General features: G+C 35.7%; 1 protein-coding gene across 2 annotated transcripts in view; it reads right to left on the bottom strand.

Moving 5' to 3' along the window:
- Positions 1 to 20,022, bottom strand: part of CC2D2A (coiled-coil and C2 domain containing 2A) — a 144,654-nt gene that overhangs the window by 68,107 nt on the left and 56,525 nt on the right. For both annotated transcript variants that reach the window (XM_007496714.3, XM_007496716.3), the window contains 6 exons: positions 18,772 to 18,981; positions 17,900 to 18,006; positions 12,849 to 12,989; positions 10,276 to 10,432; positions 7,651 to 7,883; positions 4,211 to 4,388 (listed from right to left, as the gene is read on the bottom strand). In XM_007496714.3, coding sequence (XP_007496776.2) covers positions 4,211 to 4,388; positions 7,651 to 7,883; positions 10,276 to 10,432; positions 12,849 to 12,989; positions 17,900 to 18,006; positions 18,772 to 18,981 — 1,026 coding nt within the window. The remainder of the gene's footprint in view (positions 1 to 4,210; positions 4,389 to 7,650; positions 7,884 to 10,275; positions 10,433 to 12,848; positions 12,990 to 17,899; positions 18,007 to 18,771; positions 18,982 to 20,022) is intronic.

The following is a 20,022-nucleotide window of genomic DNA, read 5'->3' as shown; positions in this document are numbered from 1 at the left end:
AATCATCATGCCTTAATTATTTTCATATCTCATCTAGAATTTTTTTGGCATTGTATATAATAGAGGTTAATACATTCAACAAATTCAAGCCAACAAAAAAATTTTTTTATTATTAAACACCTCCTGTGTTTGAGGCACTGTGCAAAGAGTTAGGGAAATTCCACACGTTACGATAAATAGATAAATACAAAATTCAAATGGTCCATGTCCTCATGGAGCATATGGTATAAGAAGGGGATGAGAGACCTGGGACATCATCTAAAGTTATATACATATATGATATGCGATCAGTATATTAGAAAGTACAAAACATTGCTAGCTGAGTTTTTTTTTTTAGGTGGGGTCACAAATATTTGGTGAATGAATGAACAAAGAAATGGATGGTATTTTTAAGATTACAAAGGAGTAAATAAAAATAGTAGGTCATCCAACATTTTCATTAATAAAGAACAGGAAAATGGTCAGACAGAGGGAAGGAAAAGTCATTATTTTCTTTCTCAACTCTTTTTTTTTGTCTTTTCAATTGAGACTTGTTTCTGTTGCAAAGGCTATAATCCTTACTATCTGTTGCCTTACTTTCATATCTTTGCTGTGCTTCCCTCTCTTCATTCTAGCCTTTCTATCTGGTCTTCATGGGCTATCCTTGGTCTTCCTCTGGTCATCTTTCCCTCTGCAGGGGAGGAATGGGAGGAAACATTAATGATTATCTGCAAATGTGTTTATCAAAGCTTTGTAGAACCAAAAGCTATACAGAATGATCTTTGTCATCAGTTGCAGTCAGAATCATGCAGAGTCAGCACCCTAAGATCCTATTTGGGCTGAGTCTTTTGACATTGCAAGATCCCCAAATCTACTTTAAGGCCTATTAGTAGAAAGCTTCAGATTTAGAACATAAGAAAAAACAACATAAGCTGATTTACTGGGTACAGATTCATTCATTAAAATGGCTTTCTAATGTGGATGGTCTTTAGTCTCATAAAATTATCATTTCTTTTCAGGGCTTGCTTTATGGAGATATTATATCTCCTAAAGAATAAATAGAATCTTACATCTTTGCTAACATATTTTGGAGTTTATTTTTGGTAGCATAAATTTGGTGCACTCAAGTGTTGACTCATAGGGTCTTTTGGAAAGGAAATTTAGAAACAATTTTTAAATTTTGAGTTTAGAGACAATTTAAATCAACATCCAGTGTAAGATTGTATCCCCTCCATGCCATTCCAAACAAGTACAATAACTGGGAATTGACCGTTTAAAAGAAAACAATTGCCTTCTTTAAACTGTTCATTATTAGAGCTAGATTATTCATCTTAACAGCATTACAGGAAAGAATAGGATCCACCATTTGAATTGTTCTGCTTGAAAAAAGCTACACAAAAATGGAGTTGAGACACTAGATTCCAGCACATCAAGCCTATACCTATCAAAGCTCTCCATTGAGTGGCAACGAGATTGATTGTTTCTCCAAGCTGACCTACTAGTTAAACAATTTACTTCTGTGGTATAGATCCATCCTCATCTCTGTGAATGGCAATAAGGGAAGTAAAAGGAACAGATTAGGGAGGGGACTGTTTTCCTAACAATACTCAATGGGGCCAGGAAGAAATAAAATACTAACAATAAAGAAAATTTGGATGCTCCAAATGTACTACCAAAATGTAACTGCCTCAAAATGTCTTTTTCTCCTTATCTTTAAGACATTCTCCCCTTCCTCTTTTATGTTTTTGGTCCATATAAAACTCATTGTAGGAGAAAAAGGAGTTGTGTTTTTTAAAGTTTCTGAAAAAGTCAGGGTTCATTGGAATTCTTAATTACTTAAAATTTAGAGGAAAATATTAGGATTCATCTTTGAAAATATCCAGTTTTAATCAGTAGCACTCTACCTACTCTAGTATTCCAAAAAGTGCTTTGAGCCAGATATTTCAGACTCATGACATCATAGAGAAAATGTCATTTTGATAAACTAAATAAAGATCATATTACCTAAACTTTGTAATTATTTGAAAGAGCTCAGGTTTATCTATGAGGAATAGATTCTGAATATTTTCCTTTCTTTTAAAATTCTTTTTTGGATGAGACAATTGCAAATTAAATACAAGTTTAAAAACTTATGATGATAGGATTATGCAGAGTTCTGATTATGAAAGTACATTCTTGAGTATTGTACTGATATTATTGATTAAACTGTTAGGAACAGTGGGGGAACAAAAATTTCAACTCCTAATTATCTTAATTTTATAAACTAAAATTTATAAAAAGAATGTCTGAAGAAAGAGAAAAGGGCAAGATGGAAACACATTTGTTTTTCCAGTTTATATCAAGGAGTCAATTACTCTCATTGCCACAGTTAATTATGGGTAAATGTTTATGAAGGTTGTCTTTGGTACCTTCCAATATCTCCTTTTCATCCTTTCTCCCAGGACCTCTGGCTGCCAGTTGAGTCCTGTAAGGAGTGGTAGCTAAAAGAGCAGAAGGAAAAGTGTTCTGGAAACAGTAGTAGTTGGGATTGAGTTTTTTTTTTTCAGTATTATAACATTTACTTTCCAACTTTTCTCTTTAAGCACATGCTTAAAAACGTGCACCCACATAATAATTTATTTAGAACTGGAAAGGATTTTAGAAATTACCTAGTTCTCTTATTTAAGAAATGAGAAATCAGCGGTCCATTGAAGAGGACTGTATTGTTCAAAGTCAAAACAGCCCATCAAAGTGTACGATTTTTATTTTGTAAAAACTATCATTTGAAAAAGGTTTCACTAGAGTATTCCTTTAAGGTGGTATTCTGAAAATAAGATTCACTTTATGAAAATTCAATTTATAACCCCCTTTTCAGGAAAACATTCATTCTGTACAATGGGGTGCCCTTGTAATACAGATCCTCTTAGAAGGGCTCACAAATTCTCATAAACCCTCTGATAAGCTGTTTGGTAAAGTCAAAAAGGTTCTACCATATCTGGGAGGTGAAGAGAAGAGGGATATATTGGAAAAGAAAAATGGTATAAAAACAAAATATATCAATTTAAAAAATGATTTAGTGTTCTATCCCTCTTCAGGATTTTGCAATGGAATAGATCTTCCTGGAATCTTCTGAGTTATACAATATTCTTCTACTTTAGAGGATAAAAGGTCATAATGAGAGCCTTGTTTCAGACTCTTCTTCTAGCAGCTTTCTACTAAATTGACAGCAGGCTTGGTGAGGATTAGGGTCAGAATACAGGGAAGGATGGGGAAAAAGTAAGGAGGAGCATCCATACCTTCCCTCCTCTCATGTGTAGCCCATCTCCCCATGGAGCCCAATCTATCATCTAGCCATTATCATCTTCCCAAAGGAGTTAGCTACTAAAGTTAAAGCTACTACTTTCCTCTCTTTTATTAGAATTTTTATGATGATAGTAATAAATTAAATTCATGGTTTATGAAAAGCTCTTAAATCTATTATCATATTTTATCTTTCCAGCAGCCCTATCAATATAGGTATTATCTCTGTTTTACAGATGGAACCAAAGCTCAGAGAGAGGAAGTGACTTCCTCAGCTATTAAATGATAAAGGTGGGAATCAATCCTAGGTCTTCTGATTCTAGTACTAGTTTTCATTTCACTAAATGAGCTATATAGCTTCCCCCATTTTAGTAGGAGAATCTTGAAGACTAGAGATTATATCTTTAATGTTGGCATTCAGGCATAATTACAAAAGGTACCATTGAGGAAATATTTTGGGTAATGGAACATCCTTAATATATTTAAAATCATATTACCCTCTAATTGTGGTACAAGTATCTATTCTTAAGGCTATCTCTACATATGACCATGCCAGGAGTTGATAGTAGCATATTTTTACCCATGAAAAACTGATTCAACCCCAGTGCTTAAACCATAGGATTTTGAAATAAATGTTTCTCTCAGAGCCATTTACATGGAATTGATAGGGCCAATGATTCTTACAGCAAATCCTGAATGTGTTCTGCCAAGGTCACAGACATGGAAACACCCATGGACTCCACCTATACTGTTAAAAGGGCAGAGAGACTGCCCTTGAGACTATGCAGAGTCACAGAATCTTGGGAGTTAGAACCAACCTAGTCTTAGCCTTCACCTGAAGAAGCCAACAGCCAATTTATCTTCTAGACATTATAAAGGCTATCTTAAAAAAAAAAGAATTACACAACTGTAAAAACATCTTGAACAATTTACTAAAAATTAAATTTATTACCTGAAGTGTTATACTCTCTGGCCAATTATGTATCTGCAAATTGAAAATCTGTCCAAAATGAACTCGGAAGTCCATGCCTATTTGGCGACTGACTGTCCGTGAAACTTCTTTGTTGTTGAAAAGGACTTTTAAAAATACTGAACGCTTCTTTATGTCCTCTCTTCTCAAGATCTCTGCCCTAGAAAATTAGGAAATTAGAAAATTAGAATCACATTTTCATGCAGGTTTAAAACAAATTTTGATAAAGACTAAACATCTGCCAAATATATAAATAATATGTAGAAACTAAAAAATGTTAGCTGAAGGGAAAAAAAAAACAAACAACCCCCCCTCAAACAGTTTAAGTTCTGACCATTTGGGATTTTATTTTTGGTGCACATTTACAATCACCATCAACCCAAAGAGCCAAATGACCATGCCCAGTAGAGCCTAGTATAGTATCTTGCTTGGTTGTTGTTCTTCATATTCATGAAATCATTATGTCAGGGTCAATGTATATTGACTGATTAGACCAATATGAACTTAGAGAAGGCTCTACCAAAGTTGGATACAAATAGCTCATATGAACATTTGGGATGGAACCTAGTATAGTATATTATTCTAACATAGAAAGAAGAGGTTGACAGAGTTACTACTTGCATTGAAAGAAGATATGAAGGGTAACTAGATGGCTCAGTGAATAGAGCTAGGCTTAGAGTTGGGAGGATCTGGGTTCAAATCTAGCCCCAGATGCTTCCTATATGTGTGACCTTGGGCAAGTCTCTTAACCTTATTTGTGTAGCCCTTGCCCTTCTGTATTAGAATTGTTATTGGCCAGAAAAGTGAAAGTTTTTTAAAAATCATATGAGAATTAAAAAAAAAAAAGACACTGTGCTAGGTTTTGTGGCTAGAAAGACAAACACAAGAAAAAGTCCTGCCTAGGTAACTTTCATTTTATTAGAATATCAATCTCTATCTTGTTGGATGTTTCATATGTCTTTCAGGACCTTATTAATTTCTTCATTATATTTTGGATATCTGTGAATCCATCTTGCCAACTTTGTATACTGTAAGCTCATTTCTCCTCAGCACTTATATATAGTAACTTGCTTATTGTAAATGCTTAATAAATGGTTGTTGTATTGAATCAAATGCTTACTAGGCAGTATGCCAGGAGAGTAAACGTGAAAATGTGGGTGATAAAAACATCTTTCATACAAATAGAAAGATTAAAAAAAGAGGAAAACAAAAATGGCAGGTTGTAGTTTCCTTATATACGTTTATGATGTTCTCAAAACCAGCTGTTGACACAGAATGCCACTGAAGAAAGCCAGAATGTTGACAAAAGGGGATAAAAGATCCACTAAAACTAGAGAATTAAGGTCTGAACTAGGTTTGAGGTTTCTAGATAGGCAGTGTTGACATTTTTCATACTCTTTCCCAGACACATTCAATTTCTGATGCAGTTTCATTAACATATTAATGAGCATTTAGCACCAATTGGCAAGAAAATGTCACCCCAAATCCTAGTGAATAGTTAATTTAGTTAGATGGAAAATAATCAAAAGTCACACACAAGGGGCTAATGAATAGTTTATTCCCCAATTATCCTATGGAGTCAGCTGAAGTCCTTTATGTGTCCTGTTTCACTAATCACTTGGGAAAAGGGGAAAGATGGTGGTTACTTGTGGTTTGGCTTAATTTAATATGAATGCTTTAAATCTAGATGTGGTAATGGAATATTCAGGGAGACAGCCTGAGAGGGGAAAAGACTCTTAAATGCTTCTGAAGCAAGAATCTTAAAGGTAGACAATTGGAACCCACCCTTTCCCTTAAAAGACCAAAACGTAGAGTCCCATGAGTATAGTTGTTTGGATAGTTTATTTTAAGAAATATTATTTGTAGCTCAGAATTATCCAATGCCTAGCCAGGGCTTAATTTTTTATGTGTAGGATTCAAAAATAAATAATTGTTTAAAAATGGTTATGGAAGGGAAGAAAGTCACTACAGAACAATGTAAAAGTAAATGAATATTTGATGAGACATAAAGTTGTCACTAGTAAACTACTAAAAGACTGAAATGATCCATTGAGACTTCTAACAGATCATATCTCTAGTGAGGTAACAAACTTATTTGAATTACAAATATTTTACAAAATGCTTTACATTTTGTAAATGTATTTTTTTACATTTATATTTTTTATTTATATATAATATATATATATATTTTATATTACATTTAACAAAAAATTACCAAAATTTTCCAGGACAGATTCTCCTAGTTCCTTCAGTTCTTAATGGATGCAAGATAAATTCCCTTCCAGATAGTAAGCTCTCTGACAGAAATGGGAAAACAATAACAACATCCAGCATAATCCTTTTTCAGTGTATACAGCCACACCTCCCCAACCAGACTTGTAATTTCATTTATGTGGAAACTCTCAATGATGACATTCTCCTAACCAATGAAGATTAGTAATTTTTATATAGCTTAGTTTGTAGCCCTAGAAGTTAAATAACTTGCCTAGAAGTACATGTCAGAAACTGGACATAAAGCCAGATCTTCCAGCCTCTAATGTTGGTTCTTCATTTACTACATCACTGTTTCTCAATGTATGCATGTAAATGTGCATATATGCATATAAATTATAATGATTTGGGGATTTTTAGACCTCCAAATAAAATCCTGCTCTAATTTTCCATCATTGGGGTGGAGGTAGGGAAACTAGTTCTGGGATTTTCAAGTGACAGGACGATTCCAGTGGAGCACCCATTCAGGGACATCCTACAAAGTTGGAAAGACATTGACTATTGGTCTTGTTTCTTGTCTGAGCATCAGGCCAACTAAAGACAAAGACTACAGGCTGATCACCAGATCAAGAGTGATTTTTGACCAAAACAACTTATGAACACTCTTTATTAAAGTGGAGAAGATTTGCAATCTGCATTGGTGGAAGAAGTATAGCGATGGTCTAGAGAATCTCTGTCTTTCACTTTGAATACATAAATTTGGTCAGCTAAGGTGACACAGTGGATAGAGTTTTGAGCCTGGGATCAAGAAAGACATATTCCTGAATTCAAATATGGCCTCAGATACTCACTAGCTGTGTGACCTGGGGCAAGTCATTTCACCCCGTTTGCCTCAGTTTTCTCACCTATAAAATGAGCTGGAGAAGGAAATGGTCAAATATCCCAGTATCTTTGACAAGAAAACCCCAAATGGGACCACAAAGACAGCCATGACTGAAAAATGACTGACATAAATAGATGAATAGAAAGATTTGTGTCTATCTGGCTATCTTCTTTCAGCCCTCTAGTTTTAGGGATGTAGTCTACATATAGACCAATGTGGGATATGGCTATAATATGCATACATCACTTATATTTATGGATGGCTAAAGAGTTATAAACGAAAGAAAGGTATGGATCAACGATTCCTTTAAAGTTGGAGAATTTCTTACCTTGGACAGAGCTCATTTGGTGTCACACTTCCAGCCAGGCTCAGCTCAGGGACTAGAATTGGCTCTCCAGGTTTCCTCCTGCTGTGTAAGGCTTTCTCTCTAACCTGTTGTTCTATTGCCAACTTATCAACAGGTTCTGGAGGAGTGGGCTTCACAGGTTCCTTACCATATTCTGACTCCTCAGCTACCTCATCTTGTTCTTCTTCTGTCTTCTTTTTCTTTTTCCTGATCCTCTACACAAAGAAAGTGAAGTTACAAAGCTGAGACGGAAACTTTCACCATCCTATGTAATCATTCTAGTACACTGCATTCCGCTCAGCAACTATTTGTTGGCCTTTATTTGTGGATCTAGCACTGGGCAACGCAAGAACTATACACAGCAGAAAGTAAAGAAGTGTATGTCAGGGTCCTGCCCTCAAGGACTTTATTCTAACTGGGAAGGAAATAGAAGACTCAATAAAATTAAACACAAATATGTACAATACGTATCACTACATATACACAACATTTTGTGTAAATATGTACCATTATACATAATATACATTGTTTTATTATATTTCCTCTTCCATTTCCACAGTACATATACACATACATACACACATGTAATATGAGCCGTGAGAGTTCACTAAGGAAGAGAATTAGAAAGGGAAGGGAGTGTGAACTGTATCTTTCATTTGCTGAATAGGAATTTAATACATAAATTGTAAGAGCCTGTTTAGAATTACTTCACTTGTACCGAAATGTAGTGTTTCATTTATTTGATTCAGGTTGTCTTTTTAGGAGTCAGGATAGTTTTTGCCACACTATTTCCCCTTGTGACTAATGGTTCCCATGTGAAAAATGGCCAGATGTGATTAGGATTTTAGTCAGCAGTTTGGAAAGAATAAAACTAAAAGGCCTTTGAGGGATTTAAAACCATGATCTTGTCCTCTGTCACAGTGTTCTAGTTAACTGTGCTGCTCATGGACAAACATTTTACTAGACATGAACTCAAGATGGCACTATTGTCCTCCTTACCAGTTCTATAACTATGGCTTTTGAGATTCAGCTTTTCGTGACACCAGAAATTAGGGGCTCTAGGTAAGAGCACTTATCCAGTCTAGGTGCCCTCCAGGGAGAACTCTTGAAAACAGAGTTCTTGGTATTGCTTACTCAGCATCAATAGCTAAATCAAGGTTTTGCATTCATAGCATACATCTCTTCTTTTTTTCTCTATTGTCCCTGAATTCAATTTTTAATGGCTATGCTTTCAGCATCATCATTCTCTGAGGATTCTTTAGGAACAATAATATTCATTCATTTGCCACTCACTCACTCACTCACTCATTCATTTAAAAGTAATGAATATTAGGGCAGCTAGTGGATAGTTCAGCGATGCCTCGAGATGGGAAGTCCTGACTTCAAATCTAGATTGAGCTACTTCCTAGCTGTGTGACCCTGGGTAAGTTGCTTAACTCTAATTGCCTAGCCCATTCATTCTTCTGCATTGGAACTAATACTTAGAATTGGTTCTAAGACAGAAGGTAAGAATTAAAACTGAATCAACATTGCTTTTTAGTCACAAGAGGATTATATTCCTGGCAGCAGATGCCAAGAAGCCTCCAAAAGATCAACAGAGGAACAGCTTTTAAGGAAAGGGTCCTATAAGCTGTAGTATCCAGAAAATACATAGTACTTGTGAAAACTCTATACCCAACAATATTTATTTTCACCTTCCTTCTATGTCAAGAGCTAATAATGGGGATGTAGACTCTAAATGAACATCCTAGTGTAAACAACAACATGGGTTCTGATCAAGGACACAAGTAATACCCAATGAAATTGTGTGTTGGCTATGGGAGGAATGGGTGGAGGGGAGGGAGGGAAATAATGTGATTATTGTAACCAAGGAATAATGTTCTAAGTTGACTAAATAAATTTATTCAAATAGAAAAACATAAAAGGAAGAAATGTTTGAAAAGCTTAGCAAAACCAACCAATTTCTAAATAAAATAAAATAAAATGACAAAAACAAAAAAAAAGAGCTAATAATTTAAAAAACATGGGTAAAGAGAAATAAGGATAAGGGAGTCAGTATCTTAGCCTACACTCTTCTAATGATTTTCAATTAACTGATGGCAGGTTTAGTGAGGTTTGTGGTCAGCAATCAGGATATAAAAAAAGACCATAGAATATAGGGTCCACGAGAGAAGGGGATGCACCATTTTTATGTGACTAGAGGGTAGGAGAGGATGGGGAGGACCACTAATGGTTTCTTGGAGAAGGTAGGATGTGAGCTGATCCTTGAAGAAAGTCAGGGAAGGTAGGAGATAGAAATGAGGAGGAAAAGCTTTTTAGGCAAAGGGGACATCATTGCAATGTCATGGAGGCAGGAGGTACAATACTATGTAGAAAGAATGATAAGAAGGCCAGTGTTGCTGGGGAATAAAAAGTAAGAAGACTGAAAAAAACATCAAAATGTCAGTTTGTGAAGGGCCTAAAATGCTCAAGGATTTTATATTTGTTTTGGGGATAACGGAAAGCCCATTTAGCCAAACCTACTCACCACTGCATTTACTCACCATCAAATTTCCTCCTCCACACTGCCAAAGTTCAGCCTTGTCCAAAGTTGAAACCTCTACCTACCTGTGCTTTCTTCCAGGTTTTCCATTCTTGATATTCCATTCTATATGCCTCCATCTTCTTTTCATACTCGTCCATAAGCTCTTCTAACAATTCATTTGCTTCTGCTTGAATTTCTGTTTCAAATTCCTTTTCATCTATTTTCCAGTCAACTTCTTCCCTTTAAAATAATTTATAACATTTATATTTTCCCTCCTCAACAAGTCCTTAAAGTGGGTAAAGCACATTTAGTGCTCTCAAGATGATATTATTTCAAACCACAAAGACTGTATTTAATGATGCTGGCTTCTCATTAGCATAACAAATCACTTCAAAACTCTTGGAAACTATTTGTTTGAATTGATCTGTACAACCCAAGTGAGGTTTCATTACTCTAGAGTGAAAAATGTCCAGTGCTAGCAGTTCAGGCTATTAGAAGTCATGAGTTCCAGGTGGTTCAGATGACCTCCTCTTTGTTTTCCTTTTGCAAACACAGTTGTTAAGTCCCACCATATTAGACTTCCTCTTCTCAAGTTGAACATCCTTTTTAGGTGCCTAGAGCTGTCAAGCCCTGATGGATTAAAAGGACACTCACCTCTACTTCACATTGACTAGATGTCCCAAGGCATATACTCACTACTTAAGGGCTTCAGATTTTGACTTAATAAATCCCTGTTTAGTACAATAAATGCAACCTGACATCTTTACACATGCACTCATCCCTACCAGATTTAGTAGATTAAACAAACATTATTTAACTATAAACACAAATGAGAGAAATGTACACTATTTTAATTGGCATTAAGAAGCATTTCTTAAAAAGATGTCAATATTTTTTTCTGAAATACACAATGTTTAAAATGGCAGAGGAGGTATGAGTAATACAGAAAAGCTGCAGAGAAATCTGTCATTTGGTCAACTAGAATTTATTAGAACTATTTATTTATTTAAAAACCTTACCTTCTGTCTTGGAGTATTGACTCCAAGGCAGAAGAGTGGTAAGGGCTAGGCAATGGGGGTTAAGTGTCTTGTCACACAGCTGGGAAGTGTCTGAGGCCAGATTTGAATCCAGGACCTCCCATCTCTAGGCCTGGCTCTCAATCCACTGAGCCACCCAGATGCCCCCTATTAGAACTATTTATTAAGCTTACTTCTGTGTTGGGTGCTGCGGTGAGGGCTAGAAATTAAAGAGAAAGGAAAAAAATGAACAATCCCTATTCTCCAGGAGAGCAGTAGAGATCTCAGCCTCTGTTTGCCTTGGGCCAGTGGATAGAGTGCTAGAACTAGGGTCAGAAATATATGACTTCAAATCTGGCCTCAGACACTTATTAGCTGTGTGACCCTGGGCAAGTCATTTAACCTTTGTCTGCCTTGATACACTGGAGAAGTAAATGGCAAACCACTCCAATATGTTTGCCAATAAAACACTGTGGACTGGTGTGATCCATGGAGTCACAAAAAGTTAGACATGCCTGAATGACTTAAAAAGAAAGTTCTCAAGGAGCTCACAGACTTGGGGACAGTTAGCTTGATAGAGCTCCTCAACAGGGAGCTCTAAGCTAAGTGGCAGTAGCACCTTTTCTCTTTCCCATTGTCCTTTGTCCTTGCCTGGGTAATTGTTACCCAGGACTTGTCAAGGTTGTTTCTATGCTTTCATGACTTGGATGAGATGGGCGTCACCAAGGCTTTTCATTCATTCAAAACTCAGATCAAAAAGGGAAATCATTAGAACCCTGAGCTAGCTCTGCTGAAAACAAAACATGAAAAATATATCAGGATATCTCTTCCTCCTGATGTGCTATCTAATAGATGATAGCATATTTTCCTTTTAATTTTTTTTACAAGTAGATTTTTAAAAATAGCAACAAAATAACCAAAGTTCCAAGGGAAAACATCAATGTGATATTATAGTATCTTCCTGAACCTCCATTTCATCATTTATAAAATGGACTTAATCATACTTGCTGTACCTACCTCATAGGGGGTAAGAAACATTCTTTGTGTATTTTTAAATCCTATATAAATGTGAGATATTACATATTGGAATTTCCCCCTTTTTTATGGAATTTCTGATACATTATTTAGTTAAGGGGATAGTATACTATAAAAAAAGAATCTTAGCACTGAAAGGAGTCCCAGAGGCTATTTAGTCTAAGATACTGTTTAAGAATTCTTACAGTATCTTTAATATGAAGCTATTATAGGTAGCATGGTAAAAAAAAGTTCTGAGCCTACAGTCAGGAAGACTCACCTTCCCAAGTTCAAATCTGGCCTCAGACACTTACTAGCTGTATGACTTTGGGCCAGTTGCTTAACCTTGTTTTCCTTAGTTTCCTCATCTGTAAAATAAGCTGGAGAAGGAAATGGTGAACCTCTCAAGTATCTTTGCCAAGAAAATCCCAGATGGGGTCACAAAGAATTAGACACAACTGAAATAATTGAACAATGAAATCTCCAATATACAGCTTGGAAGGGAAAAGAAAACCAGAGATTTCCCTGACTTATTACTTTGGAAAGACTTAACTATCAATGACCATTCTCTGAACCACATATAAAAATAGTTCCTACTAAGAAGCACATGTGGGATCAAAACATACTTCCTCAAGAATAGTTTTATGGGTGTGTTGGTAAACTTCTGAAAGTCTCGAAGGGATTTAATTTCTTTCCAAACTTTTATGATTGTCTTAAGCAACGTTCGATCTTTTTCTTCTTCAGCATCACGTAGTCTTCGTGTTTGCCTACAAAATACACAGAATATCCAAATATGAAAGATTATCTTGGCATAAGTAGCCCCTAAACTAAAAAACTAGTAAGAGCCAGAGCCAAGTAAACTGATCTTCCATTGAATGGGTAAGATATTTAAACCATGGGGATAATAGTTAACAATCTAAATTTGAAGAGGCAGGATCAGTGTCCCTTTTGAGGGCTATATTTTATTCCCTTCAAGAGAGAGGCATATTCTTCAATTATGGTTAATTCTGTTAAATTGTATAATTTAATTTAAAAACCATTACTTTCTCTTAGAATCAGTACTTAGTATTGGTTCTAAGGCAGAAAAGCAGTAAGGGCTAAGCAACTGGGGTTAAATGACTTACCCAGGGTCACACAGCTGGGAAGTGTCTGAGTTCAATTTTGAACTCCTGTCTCTAGGCCTGGCTCTCTATCTACTGAGCCACTTAGCTGCCCCTATTGTATAACTCTTTAAGAATTCTTCTTACAGCTGGACATCGTTAGAAAAACAAACTGTTTCAGAATGATGCAAATAAGTAATATGTTGTTTGGTGAAGAAATTTCCATTCAAAGTAGTTATCCAAACTGGTAAAATTGCAGGGCCAGATCACTAGATCCATACTTTCTACCAGAAAGATTTGCATGATGCATTTTTAAGGGAATTAATTAGCAACTTCTAAGAGCACAATTTACCAAGGATATTTCACAATGTACCATTTTCACTCAATAGTTAGGTAGTAATCTCCTTTTTCTCAATGCAATATAAATAGTTGATCTTGCCAAATGAACTTTGAAATGTTAATTTTTACTTTTTTCATCAAACTCTCGTCACAGATAATCCTAAAAGATTTCAAAAAGAGTTCTGAGCAAGCAAAACATTTAAGGGTGGTCTGAACTGGTAAAAAGTGTAACATTGCTCTCCATAATAAAGAACAAAGGAGAAGCATGGTGCAGTGGATAGAGAAGCCTCCATAAGCCAGGAAGACCCGTGTCCAAGCCTTATCTCTGACACATAATAATTATGTGACTCTGGGTAAGATACAAAACTCTCCGTGTTCTAGGCAACTCTTTAAGACTATAAGTTTAAGATAATAAATCTCAGCCGTGCAATGATCTGAGACGAATTTGAAAGACTTATGATGGGGAATGCTATCCATTTCCAGAGAAAGAACTGTTTGAGTTGGATGGATGCAGATCAAAGCATCATATCTTCCACAACAGTGTATTTATGGTTTTATTGAGAAGTTTTGGTTTTGTACGAGTATGTTCTTACAACAGTGGCCAATATGGAAGTGTGTTTTGCATGACAATAAGAATAAATTTAAAAAAGACTATAAATTGCAAAGAAGATGCTGCTTTGTATTGGCAGAGGGAATTTCCATGCCTAGGAGTTCTTTATAGCAATGAAATCACAGTTCCAGATCCTATCACCAATATAGGACAAGGGATTTAATTTAGTCATTTAATTGTAGAGTGTAAAATCATTGAAAATTAATCTTATTTTAGTATTTTGAGTAGAGTGTACACAAGTGAAGATGAATTATTGAAGAATAAAAGTCTCCTTTGATTTTAGACAACTTAACTACTGAAAAGCAGGCCATCCCATTGGGAATGAAATGAACCCATAGACTAATGGTCATTTGGGAGCTTGGGTACAGACTGCACAGGATGGACAACATCACATACAGCCAACAGAGGAATGGACATGACATAAAGACCTGGGAGTTTGGGTGGATTGCTGTCCTGTACTATATATTTCTTGTTAAGGTTTATTTAAAAGGAAAATGAATCAAAGACCTAAATGAAAATCCAGAGAAAGAGACATCTCACTTATGTGGCTTCAGCAGGAAATGAGCTGATCCACATAAATAGACTTTCCAGATAATTTAAAGCCAATATTTCTTTTATTTTAGCTATTTTGCATATAAATCTTCCTAAAATAGACATCGTTTCCCTTCCTTCTTTAAAAGAACATACAGAACATAACAGCCTTTCAGTGATGACTCAGTATCACCATTAAGAATGTCATTTGTTGTTGTGGGCTCTTATACAGTGGTGACTTCAGCAGCTATTGAGGCAATAGGGCTGTTCACTCCTGAACTAAATGGTCCCAGACTGCTGTGCTTTTTGAATTCTTGTGTCTTCTTTTAATCCTTTTTCTGTCTCCTCCATTCCTATGAAACTACCAGCTGTCCCTTAATACCACTCTCTGTCTGTCTGACTTAAGCTTCCTTCCTTCTTATTTGCTGTTTCTAATTGTCTATGGACTAGAAAATGAGGTTATTAAACTAGGAAGAACTTTTTGTCTAATGTAAGAATAAATGTACTTGGAATAAGGGTCCAAGAAGCTCTTCTGTGAATCAAATAATGAAATTAAATGCAAAGTCTCTACCAGATATTCTTACAATCTTTTTTTTAGCTGCTTTCTTGGTTCTCAGTTATGTTCATAATAGCTCACATTTGCATGAGGAGTGGACACTTCATAAAGCAAGATATTAATGATATATGCTAGTAACACGCACTTCCCCTTTTTTCCTCTACTGAAGACCTTTTCCCATGCTTCCTTGTGGTGGGTCCTCAAAGGTTATTTCAGCAGGGTCTTGATGACTCACTTAATCTCTCACATCTTCAGTTTCATGTCTATAAAATGGTGGAACTGATAGCACCAACCTCCCCAGGTTGTTTTGGAGATCAAATAAGGTAACATGTAAAGTGTTTTACAAACCTGAAAACATAAATTCTAGTTACTACTACTACTACTACTACTACTACTACTACTACTACGACTACTACTACTACTACTACTAATCTGTAGGAATGTAGTTAAGGGATAGAGAAAATTGTACGGATTAGCTTTAAAGGGAAGGGAGGAGAATTTAGATACAAACACCTGGAAGGAGGAAAGCAAGATCCAGAGAGAGAGAGTTAAAAACAGTCAAACTCCAAGATCCTTTTCTCTTTCCAGAATCTTTCCCAGGGTTTGTATCTAAATTATCTTCCTCTATTTCATGTGAACTGGAACAATTTCCAGGAATTGATGCAGAGTGAAAGGAGCAGAACCAGGAGAACATTGTACACAGAGACTGATACACTGTGGTACAATCAAATGTAATGGACTTCTCTGCTAGCAGCAATGCAATGACCCAGGACAATTCTGAGGGACTTAAGAGAAAGAACACTATCCACATCCAGAGGAAGAACTGTGGGAGGAGAAACACAGAAGAAAAACAACTGCTTGATCACATGGGTCGATAGGGGGGGGCATAGACTCTAAAAGATCATCCTAGTGCAAATATTAATAATATGAAACTAGGTCTTGACCAATGACACATGTTAAACCAAGTGGAATTGCCTGTTTGCTATGGGATGGAGTGAGGGGAGGGGAGGGAAAGAACATGATTTTTTGTAATCCTGGGAAAATACTCTAAATTAATCAATTAAAATTAAAAAAATAAAAAATAAATAAATTCTCCTCCTCTCCTTTTAAAGCTAATCCATACACTTTTTTTCTATCCCTTACCTTCATTCATATATATCATTACCACCACCACTACCACCACTTGCAACTACAATTATAAAGTATGGATTTAGTGATGGAAAGTATGTCTGTTATTTGAGGTCCAACCTTTCTGAATTCCAGTGATCTCATCACTGAATGGGCTAGAGACTGAGTATTGTTTACCTGAAAGAACTCTGAGATCATCTACTAAATTATAAAAGGATTTGCAGTTTGCATCAGTGGAGGATGAAATTATAGTTCTTTGAAATACTTTCTCTCCTTTTTTATGATCCAGGCCAATATGAAGAAATGAAATGAAACCACCAGGTACCTAGGTGGATAGTGGCTAGAACACAGGGCTTGGAGTCAGAAAAAAACCATCTTCCTGAGTTCAAGTCCAACTCAGACACTTAATACCTATTTGGCCTTTGGAATGCCACTTAATCCTGTTTATCACAGTTTCCTCATCTGTAAAATGAGTCGAAGGAAATGGCAAGCCACTCTAATACCTTTGCAAAGAAAACCCCAAATTCGGTCCTGAAGAGTCAGACATGACAGAAACATCAAACTATGAAGACTGGCTATGCATTTATGACATTGTATGTTATAATTAAAATGAAGAGGGCTGTGAATAGTGGTTACCTAATCTGATCAAACTTTCTTTTATTTATTTTTAATTTAAAAATTATATATTTAATAGCTGCCACCGCCACCACCACCACCAAAAAGAAAAAAACCCATTTAATTAAACAAGTGTATAAGAAAATTACAGCAAACCCACCAACCCCCCATTGTTTATGATATGTAAATTATATATGTCTAACCAAACTTTCAGAGACTCCCTTGGGAGTACTAGAGGAGAAGGCAAAGAGAATTTGGTGGCCAGAGGCAGAAAAATCTCAAGTTTACCTAGAATTGAAAGCTTGGAGCAATTTCTTTACTTATACATGTGCAAATAACTAACTGCATATGGACATGCTTTATCTCAAAGTATAAAATGTGAGTTTTATGAGCCATTTTTTTGCATAGAACCAAATAGCAGCTGTGATTGATGATATGGAAAATGGCAGATGACGTGGTGAAAACAGAGCCGGCAGAGTGGATCTATGATTTCATTTGGTATGGGTAACTCCTATATGAAAGAGATGGATTGAGAGGTTAAATGATGTGTTGAAGGTGGAACATGAATGCATTTTTAGATGCTTACTTTTTATTCCTTTTCTGAAGAGAGAAGAGTTATTTTTCAGGGTATCTGAACTCAGGACCTTAAGGTATTAGGTATTATTGAATTTGAAGCGAATTCTCAGTATTTATGCGTTCTATTAGCTCAGAGATTTTTTTGCATTTATAGGAAGACTCTAGAAATTTCATTCCATGATGAAAAAAACCCCAGTGACCACAAGTTAACTTTTTACTCACCAAATTTCAAATTTATACTTGTTCATGCGTTCCTGAGCTGTGTGACCAGACCCATGGGGTTTGGTGGAATCAGGGACAGTGTGAACAGCATTCCTCAGTGCATTGAGCTAAAAACAAAGAATGCCAATTCTGAGTTAGGAACATTTTTGAAAGAACAGTATTATTCACAATAAGCAAGGTGACTGATTGCCTAATGCCCTGAGGAAAAAGAATCAAATAATGAAATGTTGACAAAATTAATCTCAAATTGGGACAGCCTTGGACAAAGTGTGAATCAAATTTATAAATTTGGTATGATTCATCTGGTCATCTAATCTATTCCTAAGTCTTTGAACAAGATTTCACAAAGATCAGGAGAGAGGGAAATAATCTACTTAGTACTGTTGACATTTTAATGTGTGTATAATGAGGGCAATGAGAGTAGAGTGATGTGTGACTTAGAAATATCAGTGGTACAGTAGTCAGCAAAATATTTTTAAATCAGAGAATCATAGGGTTGAAAGAAAACTGAGAGTATAGCTTTAAAAAAATCCTTACCTTCCGCTTTATAATCAATACTAAGTTTTAGGCCGAAGAGTATTAAGGGCTAGACAACTGGGGCTAAGTGGCTTGTGTCTGAGGCTAGACTTGAACCCAAGACTTCCTGTCTCTAGAGCTGCTTCTTTATCCACTGAGCCAGCCAAGCTACCACCCTACCCCACCCCACCAGTATAGATTTTTGAATACAGGAAGGATCTCATATAAGTATCCCATATAGAAGGGTAATCGGTAATCTATAAAGAAATATTTTTCTGTTGGGAAGAATTTTATCCACCTTAACTCACTAAAAAAAAAAAAATCCAGCTTAATAGAAGAGAATCAATCATAAATACCTTATCCGTGAGAAATTTTGTCTGGTTCTTCTGACGTCTTGCTAAATATTGATCATATAGCTGACCCAGTTTGGCCGCTAAAACATGTTCACGGCTGAAACAGGGATGATGAGTAAATATTAGTCCTGAAATGTCTATGTCCAGTTGGAACTGACCCAGAGAGTCTCCAGAACCAACAATGTACTGGTTTTTGTGTATAGAGCTGACTGCCTGAGGGTGAGAGAGAAAAAAAGAGAAAGGAGTTAGAAACCTCTTCAGATAATTATTCTATGGTTTGTCCATACTATATTACTTTACATACTATTATTAACAAATATTCAGTTATTTTTTATACACTATGCCTTGCACACACAAGTTGGAAAATTGCCTGAGTAAATAGCCACATGTTACTTACTTCAGTTACTCTTAGTGCCAGGGAACAATTTGACAGAGTGAAGAATTGTTTCTGATGTGTAGCTTTACTGATAATAGCTTGTATACATAAGGAAGCTAGGTGGCATAATGGATAATGTTTTGGGCTTGGATCAAGGAAGACCTGAATTCAAATCCTTCCTGAGTAACTTACTAGCTTTCAGATCTTGGGTAAGACACCTCTCTCAGCCTCGATTCCTTCACCTGTAAAATGGGGATAATAATTGTACCTAATTGTTTTGAGGATCAAATGACATGATCTATGTAAAGCACTTTGCAAACTTTAAAATACTATGTAACTAAGAGCTATTATTACTATCATTTTCATGATTATTATTATGTACCTTTTCCTTTTATATCTTCCACATTTTTATAATTAGCAGAGAAATATAATTTAATAATTTTGCATAGCCTACATATTAGACTCAGAAAATTCACACATATCTTTTTTATCTGTAAATTAAATGCATGTATATGTCCATATTTATTTGTACACGTGATATGTATGTATATAGAGATGTATTTCTTTTCTTCCTTCCTTCCTTCCTTCCTTCCTTCCTTCCTTCCTTCCTTCCTTCCTTCCTTCCTTCCTTCCTTCCTTCCTTCCTTCCTTCCTTCCTTCTTTCTTTCTTTCTTTCTTTCTTTCTTTCTTTCTTTCTTTCTTTCTTTCTTTCTTTCTTTCTTTCTTTCTTTCTTTCTTTCTTTCTTTCTTTCTTTCTTTCTTTCTTTCTTTCTTTCTTTCTTTCTTTCTTTCTTTCTTTCTTTCTTTCTTTCTTTCTTTCTTTCTTTTTTACTGAGCTTGTGATTTCATTGGTGTGGGGGACTCCTTCAACCAATGCA

Source organism: Monodelphis domestica, chromosome 6, assembly GCF_027887165.1.
Source record: "Monodelphis domestica isolate mMonDom1 chromosome 6, mMonDom1.pri, whole genome shotgun sequence".
NCBI classification, from domain to species: domain Eukaryota; kingdom Metazoa; phylum Chordata; class Mammalia; order Didelphimorphia; family Didelphidae; genus Monodelphis; species Monodelphis domestica.
Note: the sequence above shows the minus strand (reverse complement) of the source record. Positions and strands in the feature narration are given on the sequence as shown.